The sequence below is a fragment of the Photinus pyralis genome, unplaced genomic scaffold, assembly GCF_008802855.1.
Source record: "Photinus pyralis isolate 1611_PpyrPB1 unplaced genomic scaffold, Ppyr1.3 Ppyr1.4_LG2, whole genome shotgun sequence".
In the NCBI taxonomy this organism is placed as follows: Eukaryota; Metazoa; Arthropoda; class Insecta; order Coleoptera; family Lampyridae; genus Photinus; species Photinus pyralis.
In genome coordinates this window covers 40,101,017-40,110,823 of record NW_022170403.1, presented here as the reverse complement: position 1 = coordinate 40,110,823, position 9,807 = coordinate 40,101,017, and the positions used below count along the sequence as shown (strand labels likewise).

The following is a 9,807-nucleotide window of genomic DNA, read 5'->3' as shown; positions in this document are numbered from 1 at the left end:
TATTATTAAATTACCAACTTTTTCGGATAGGAGGCGACCAACGACATTCATCTATACTCGAACAGAGTAGGTTCTGTTTAATTCTAATAACTGAGTTTTTGTAGTTATTTACTTATTGAGTTAATGGGAAAACGCATTTTCTTGAATTCGTGAGCATCAACTAAGTTAAAGTACCCACGTGAATTTGGCCCCCCAACATTAAAATAATGAAACGTCAAATACTTCGTTCGTTTGCACATTGATTGCACATTTAGGCACACTTCGATATTTCGTTTCCACATTTCTAAAAAAAAAGGTATTGAAGCAACTAATTGGGGGGGCCAACTTCACGATTTTAAGCTCCCCCCCCCCCCCAACATTAAAATAATGGAACGTCAATCCTTTCCTTCGTTTGCACATTGATTGCGCAATTTAGCACACTTCGATTTTTTCGTTTACACATTTTTTTCTGAAAAAAGATTTGAAAAACCAAATTTGGGGGGCAAACTTCACGATTTAGCCCCCCACATTAAAATAAATGGAGCGCTATATATTTCATTACTTTTTATTTTGTTTGCTCATGGAAGCACAAGCGACGATTTTCCTTTATTCAAAAAGGCTAATTCATGATTTTAGCTCCTAATCTAAAAATAGAACTTCAATTCGATTTTACCGCCACTAAAAAACATATTAAGAAACATAAACGGGTTGGGTAACATTACCAAATGAATTCGACTGATAGACTTTGGATTCGACGAAAAATGCTCACGACCATCGAGCTGTTTTGCAAAGCGAATCGCTTGCGAGTTCCGAGCACTCCTAAAAGTGCTCGGGTGTTTATCCGTGCGCGCTCGGGAAATGCTTGTTGACGAAAAAGCGCTCGGGACGGAAAAACCGCTCGGGAGCCGTGCCGTAAAATGGAAGAAGAACTGATTCGTCTGTCAAATGACTCACCACAATCGCACAATAATGAAATTCGCTCCTTATAACATTTTGAGCGGCCAGTAGTCCCAATTCTTCCTTTTTTTATTTTCTCTCCGCTTCCAACCTGCCATGACCAAAAAGAAAAGCATTTCAATTATGCATAGATGAAATACACATGAAGCCATTTTTAAATAACTAAACTGAGCCGAACTGCTTGGTTTCCCTCACCAGATGGACGAATTGTCGCGCCGCACCGCGCTGTTTATGCGAATGATTTTTTTTTTTTGAATCCAAAGGTAAGAACCACACTAGTTGGAACTGCACTGATTGGAGTGACGCGACGCTACGAGTAGTATATAAGGGTGTTGCATCTTCAACCGCTGTGACGCGAACTGCAAATTTTTGTTCAAACCAGTATAAGGTGTCTTTGAGCAATGATCGCTAAAAGTAAAATAGTATTGTTCCTCGTCGAAGACCATTTTGACAAACAAACTTTGGTACGCTTGTACGGGAAGCACGAGTTAATAGCGAGTTTGCGGACACGTATTTTCCGTTACGTTAGACGGCCATTTTTTCTTATGATATAACGTAAGGGAAATTTAGTGAAACGCGCTTGCGGATAAATTTATTGTTGCTGGAATTTGATTGGTTTACGTTATTTATAAACATAAGGTATAATAGTGTCTTTATACGGTATAATTCTTAAGTTTTTTTACGTTATAAGATATAACGACAAGTTTTGTAACGTAAAATGTACATCCGCAAACTCGCTATTACCTATAGGGTTTTCGCTATAAAAAGCGTTGCACGTCATTGATTTGATGACGTCAACAATACACGGCATTGCCAAATATTTCTAAGGTATGCTGATATATTAATCTTTTATTTAGGAAACACTTTTAGGTTATGTTTCTTCCATCCAGATGAACTAGAAAATTCAGAGATAATTTTTTGGGCTCTCTGTGTGAAACCAACCTACTGTGCATAAATAAAACCCATTCCTACTGTGCTGCGACGGTTTCAAGGAAAGTGCAGTCTACTAAATCTGTAGTCGCATTTTGTTTATAACATATTGCTGCCGTTGTGAGCAGAAAGATGAGGAATGTGGGCACTGCGGCATTATGTAAATGTTTCGGAAGTTATAAACCATTGCATAGGCCATCAGCAAATAAATATCAAGTTAATGCTTGTTTGAAATCTTGGCTGATTTTACGTTATTTGGCCAACTCTTGCTGTAGTGGAATTTGAGACTAGTACCTAAGTTCAACCGAGACAAAAACACAAGAAATTTTATTGAACTACATAAAATGATAATCAACATAAACTGATATGATCGTAAAAAGATACTTTTCAGACTACGTAACATTCCATTTTGTTAACATAAAAGAAAATAAATTTTAATACACAGTTCTCGTGACTTAGGTAATTGCAGTTTTATTTATTGTCAGGTTAATCGTCATCACTCAACTATCATTTTCACCCAGTTTATAATGATTGGGGCCATTTCTATGCAATATCCAATTGTTTTTCGCGTTCATACCATTCCTTTATTATCTTTTCGGTGTGATTAATTGAATTTTTCCACATTTCTGAGGTTACAATCGCAAGTGCTTCCTTCTACAAGTTTATTGTGTAACCAATCTTGAAAATCTGCTTTTCTCCACGAGTTGTTTGGATTTTGTGTCAATAAGGTGTTGTGGTAAGAAGCATTGTCCAATACAATAACACTTGGTTCTTCTAAATTTACTAATAATTGTTTTTCAAACCAATGTAAACAGTTTTCACGATTCATTTCTCCGTGGTCATCGCCAGTACCTAATTTTAGATGCAAATACGAGATCTGCGATATCAAAGCTTCGTTTTGTTTAACAGCTTGGGAAATTCTGCTGACCGTAGGAATGTTTAAATGTAATCAAAGATCACACTAGATAGACAGCGCTGTATAAATTTTAGACTCTCATAATTCGTCCCGCCACATAAGTCGACTGCGTCCTCCAGCGGCTATGTTTTTATGAGAATAGTACAAACTACCTGGCGGGGTAAGAAGACGCGCGAAATGGCAAAGCACAGTTATTTTTAGAATAAAGGGCTATTGTATGGGATATCGGTGTCATTCCTTAAGCGCAACCTTGTGTGGGTGTTATAGATGTTTTTATCTGGTTACCTTACTGTAAATTAAAATTCCGAATATTCACATCTTGTTTTAAATTAAATTTTTTATCGTAACACAACGAAGTTGAGGTAAAGCTTATGTGCTCGTGTTTCCGTCTGTCCGTCCATCCGTTCCATCGAGATCTCGGCCCCTGGGCCACCTAGAGACTTCGGGTTTTCGCTAATTGATAGCCGTTATGGTCTATATTTGCCCATTTCGATCAGTTTCGTATTTTCCATATTTTGCGTAGACTGCGCAATGCCAACTTTCATATTTATGGAGATATTTCTTTGAAATTTTAACCACAGACGCTTCAAAGATCATTATACATGATCTTTGGACGCTTCTAGTTCCGACTTTAGCTGGACACAATTTTATTATGTAGGAGGCTAAGCGGGATATCTCGTTTATCCCAATCATAAAATGCTTAATTACAACAAATCTAAATTAGATAAATGTGTGGTTACAATGTAAATATGCCTGGATAAGTAGGTGCATATTATCACAGATTTATAGTACATATGTTTAAATCTGTGATATTATATTTGAAGATTTGCTGAAGTATCGTAGATACGTGAAACTAAAAGTTTTCAGAAATTATGCTAAGAAAAAAGACGCTTTTGCAATTATTAATTTAATCCGAAAATCTGGAAAATGTATTGGTTAGCGCTGGTTAAAAAAAAACAAAGGGAATATTGTGTACAACTTTCAAATTATTTCTTTCATTGTAACTAACGTCCTGACTGTAATAGAATCTACCTCGTCTTGAATGACGCCCACTTACAAATGTAATTTTATCCCAATGATAGTGAGGAATGTTCAGTAGGTCATGTTTATGTGTCTCGTGTTTAGACAATAATCACTCTTTGTATTTATGATATTATGATTCGAACTCGTACGAAGACGGCTTCGGATGAATCAGTTACGTTCTTAACTTTGAAAGCCCCCTATAAATATTTTTATGGAACTACTTAAACGCGAAACAACTCTTGCATATACGCTGGCTATCTAGTGTAGTATGATCTATGATGTAATGCTGCCACAACGCGCTGAAGGTAATCACAATTAGTAGAAGTAGTCAGAAGTAGGGATGGGCGATAACTGTTTTCACCTATCGATAAGTATCGGGTACTTATCGATATTTCGATAGTTATCGATATATCGATAGTTATCGATATATCGATAGTTATCGATATATCGATAGTTATCGATATATGAATACTATCGATAGGTATCGATATGTCGATAGTTATCGCTAGGGATGGGCGATAACTGTTTTCACCTATCGATATAAGTATCGGGTACTTACCCATCGATATATTTTACTTATCGATATGCCGATAATTATCGAAATATCGATGGTTATCGATACACCGATAACTATCGAAAGATCGATAACTGTCGCTATATCGATAGGTATCGGTATATCGATAGTTCTCGTTATGGCGATAGTTTTTAATATATAGGTATCGATATAATATTACCGATAATTTTTTTGAAAGCGTGTCTAAAAACTGCATGAGTTTACTTTTATATTTTGGCGAGAGCCCGACAAGACAAGAGGGCTCTTTTAACAAAATATGAAAATAACCGAATGCAGTTCTTGCAACTTTAATGGAGTTACCATATTAACTGTGCAATTATCGCAGTGCTCTTTAGCTTTCTACAATGCAATTACCGCTGTAATTAAGCGGTAATTGCACGCCTCATTTGAGAGAAATATTCGACGTATCGATAGTTATCGACAGGGATAGTTATCTTATCGAGTTTTATTAATAAAATCCATTTTCCGGTTTATTCTCCTGTAAAGTGACTATTAATAGTTACTCGACGTTTCTTTGCCACCTTTATCAAGAGTTTTTTGTTAGATTTCGTAAATGTCAATCAATTGAAACTGTATATCTAAATTTGAAGTGTTCTTAGCTTTTTCTGTTTTTTTGTGACTGGTCCTCTGTAACCATCAATCAGATATCGATACATAGGCCATGATTACACCCTTTGATTGTCTTCTTTATTTTATCTAAAGAGTAGCCATTTTGATGCAACATTTTGTTCAAGTTTTGAAGTGCTTCTTTTTTTGAGCAATCGTCAGTAAGACGAAAAGATCTATTTTCTAAAGATTTTATTACTGCGTTTATTTGGCATGGATGATGATGTGACGTAGCGCTTCTCTTGAGAAAGGGAGCAAAGTTAAGTTTCCGAAACGTTGAGCAACTAAAAATAGTAAATGTACACGAGAGTAAACCCGAAAATGGATTTTATTAATAAAAATAGTAGCGCTCGTTGAAACCTCAACAGTAACATAATTTTATCGTACCAATAGTTATCGACATATCGATATATCAATAGTTATCGACATATCGATATATCAATAGTTATCGATATATCGATACTTATCGATAAGTATCGATATATCGATTTTTTTAGCTGTACCTATTGTTATTCGATATATCGATAACTATCGATACCTATCGATATATCGAAAAAAATTCCCATGCCTAGTCAGAAGTACATAATTGAAACCATTCTTACCTCTCGAACTGAACCCAATGGTAATAAGGGACCCCCATTATCTCGTTCCTGTTCAAAATATTGAATTAAAGACGCAAGGAGTGGAGTTCCTTCGCTTTACTGTTCAAATATTTCGGCATTGTGGCGAGTACAAATGCAAATAACGGTAGAATGTACACAAACAGCAATTTTGTTCTGAAAAGAACACATTTTTTTGCACTAAGAGCGAAGATGAATAATAACAACAACCACAAGAATCACCGAAAACTTTCACACGCAAAAACCGAACCAAAGTGTCAAATGTCAACAAATAACGTTTGACAATATTGTAAAAAAAATTCCGAATCTGCCAACTTATTCTCCCAAAAAGTAACTAAATAATAATGAATATAAATTCGCCAAATCTTGATTTAAATTGGCATGCCATTTTCTTCTGTTGATGACGTGAAACGCTTTTTATAGCGAAAACCCTATAACAGCCTGATCTGAAACAGTTATAAAATCAAAATATAATAGTTATCTATTATACAAGACGATAAAGGGATATTTTAACCATTGAGTGAAAGATGTTAATTCACGAGATGGTTAGTTTCCCTTTATCGTCGTATACCTACAACACAAAGTTTTATTTTATATCAGAAGCCATATATAAATCATTGTAAAGCTTCTGAAAGTTTTGAATTTAATTTAGAGGCGTCAAAAATAGCAAGCTTAGGTTCTGCCGTCGTGATCGTTTGAAAAGCTTATTCGAGGTCATCCAATTGTCTAGACTCTAGAGAATAGATATAACTAAGTAAAAGATAAAAATTGAAGTTTTGAGTAGATTTTAGATTTGAATTAACAAAACAATTGCGCACTGTTAAGTAAGTACCGTATCGACAGTATCCGCAAGTTTTCATTAATCTATCGATTGCGGCCGAGTACGGTACAATTAACACTTGACGCGACACCACTGTCCTCTTTTCTGCTTGACGAAACTGGTAACTTCATACCCATACACAAAACATAAGCATTATCAATGCTAAAAAATGCAGTCGTGGAATAACAAATATTACACAAAAATGCCTTTATATGTTTCCCATAAGTGTGGCAGTATCCAGGATTTATCTCTAGAAGAAAGTCACCGATTAGTAATGTTAAAAAGGCCATTTAGAAAACTTAAGTATGGGCTTCTGGATGCTTCAAGTAAAGGCAAACATATCGCATATTTGAAACATGTAGCGATTCTTGAGGGATATGAAACGGGATTGGGGATTGACCGGCTAGTCAGAGAAGAGTAGGTCTCCCAGTGAAACAATCCAGAGCGACTGCAAACCCGTATAGGGTGGGTTCCAGACAGGCACAAACTCCTGCCAGAATGAAACTAAAAATAAAATAAAAATTAAGGACCATACCATAGCAAAACTCCTGGCACTAGGGGGTTCTGGTTTCTTGTCTGAATAATCAGCAATAGCTAACATATAATTATTTAATTTCAATAACCAATTATTAATGTAACCAATGCTGTATCTTGGTAATATCAATATTATAACATTAAAACTCAAAACAATAATCAGAACATCTATTATATCTTATTTCGAGAGAACCAATATAGTAACGGAATTAGCTTTCTAATCGAATCGATAAATGCAATAAATCTTTAACGAATAATAAATAGGGACAATATGTCCACAAGCGGAATACTCGCTACAGTAAATACATGCAACGATACAACAAAAGCATAAAGATAAATAAGGAATGTAAACTTAAATTAATGTTGAATTGGGATAATGCTGTACCTACTATCTTTGTTCCTTATTAACTCGATGCTATTCAAAAGAAATTCAAGAAAGTGAAATCCGAGGTGAAATCTTCAAATGCTTCTTCTTAGTAACGTAATGCAGCATTCTTTGTAAGAATTTGCAAGATACTGGTACTTTATAAATACAAAACTGTCTCCACGTCATACTGAATAGTTGACAGTTATTTTTTATGTTGCAGGTATAGAAACAAATCACGAATAGCGTGTATACTAGTGTGGCCAGATGGACAACCGACTGATTCTAGCATGGATTTTGCGTAAGTATCAAAAGATCATCCCAATTCATAGTGATAAATTTGCATTTCGATGAAACATCAACTTATTTTAACTGCTTATAGTATTTTTTATTTATTTGTTTGCTTCCTATGAAAATACATTCATTTCCATGGTCATTAACCGTCAGATTCGTATACACGCGCTTCGGAGCTTCGTTTTGATGCTTTGCAATCTCGGCCTGCTTGGTCTAAAAAGAATTTCAAGCGCATTTTTACTTTTACAGATTTCAGAGGATCATGATAAATGGGAGAAATATAATTTATGTTGAGCTGAAGGACCACTTCGGTCAATAATACGGCAAAATGTTATTAAGAAAAGTGGTATAGAATATAAAATTATGTCCATATGCATACGTCGGATCATATTTTGCCTTATTAACGAGTGACAAAAAGCGAGTTGATGATTTTGAACTTTCTATCCGTTCGTTCGTCCGATCGTGCGTCGGTCCGTCTGTCTGTGTACATGATAATCCACGAACGGTTTCGAATTTCCTAATTCTGTTTTCAGTAATAGGTAGACAATGATTAAGGGGCTAACTGATTAAATTTTGGTCAATACTCGTCAACCGGAAGTGACCTTGTCGCTCCCTGTCTATATTGGTACAGTTTATTATTTTACTGAAATGTCCCCTTCATAAAAATGATTTTTTCTCAACTGGCATGTTTAGTACTGGATTATTGAAAATCGATAATACTGTTTAATTTTAATTAATTGTTTAATGAAATGATCGATTCACGAAATAACCGATTAATGAAATAATTGATTAATCAAGTAATCGATTAATTGATAGATGACTGATAGATAACCTCCTGCGCGTTACATAGTGACGTGTACAATTTATTTTTTATTTTTGATCGTAATAGTCCAGTATGCAGATAATTTTGACCTGGAAAAGGTGGTGTAAAAGATTTAATGTTTTAAATGGTCCATTTGGGTCCAAATGACATGTATTTGAAGAGAGCGCACCAATTTTTTCCCGACACAACTTTTGGGAGCCAAAAAACCACAAAATGTTTGGACTTTCTGTTATCAGTTTTTCGCTTAAAACTCGAAAATAATCCATATTTTATGAATAACACTTGTATAGTAAATTAAAGAAAACAAAATTCTATCTCGATCAAAAGATGAGCAAACAAAAACGGTCCAAGAGAAACATTTTTACAAGCGACCAAAAAACACCCTTTTTTTCCAACTTTCCTAAGAAACAGAGTTAACCATTTTTTTATGCTCTTAATGTTTTAACTCATTCAGTGCTCTGAAATGGAACGTGAAAAGTGTCTTTGCCATCAAGCATCATAACGTTCCAGTCAGCGTTGTCAAATATTGTCTGGCAGAATGCTTGTGCACTCGAAGTTGGTGTACTCTCAGTGTGAAGGACAGCAGAGGTTTCAAAGAGTGTTCAAAGTAAGAAGCAGAGAAGCACCACTCAAAAGCGGAGAAAGAAACGATCGAGGTCTTGTTGTGGTGATGATGGCCATGCCATGGGCAATGGCTGTACACATCCTTTTCCATGAGTCCCGAACGCCTCCTTTCTCCTTCATTATGATCGTTTGCAACAACACTTTAAGAGACTCGGGAATGACATCATCAACATCGTTAAAGAGTCATTTAGAGGTGGATACTTTTTTGTATCATATACCTGAGATCGGATTTTTTACCACTATCTGTCTGATTATTCAATTCGTCGGAGGTTTCTTTGAGCTAGTTGAAAATGAATTGCATGGCCTCATCCACGTACGAAGTAGGGAAAAAACCTCGTTTCATCTTACTTTTTGGCCTCGACTACAATTTTTTGTGGTATAGTCGGTGGAACGATCCATCAAAGGCGACTAGATCGTTTAATTGACTGATTCGTCCAACAATTGTGTCCTCCCATTCATCCCCATGTTTTTTAGCAGCTTGACGGAACACCTCCTGTGTCTCCAGCTTCCTCAAAATCGTCTGCATTTCCCTCCCCACATGGGAAACTTTGCTGTCTAAAATTTAAAACAAGAGCTTTTGATCTTAGTGTAGGAGTGGTTGCACGTGATGATCCCGCCCGTACAGCAGAACGAATTGTTGCTGCAGCTATCATCCTCGGATTGAGATATTTCTAATAGCAGGATGTGTGAACGCTTACCTCACGTCGGTTCTGCAAACAGTTGGCAATTGACATATTACATAC

The 9,807-nt window shown here is 35.8% G+C and overlaps 1 protein-coding gene across 1 annotated transcript in view; it reads right to left on the bottom strand.

The window, feature by feature from the left end:
• Positions 1–9,425: 9,425 nt before the first annotated feature.
• Positions 9,426–9,807, bottom strand: part of LOC116164001 — a 10,193-nt gene continuing 9,811 nt past the window's right edge. Inside the window, exon 5 of the mRNA XM_031478129.1 lies at positions 9,426–9,619. Within this exon, the coding sequence (XP_031333989.1) occupies positions 9,426–9,619 (194 nt within the window). The remainder of the gene's footprint in view (positions 9,620–9,807) is intronic.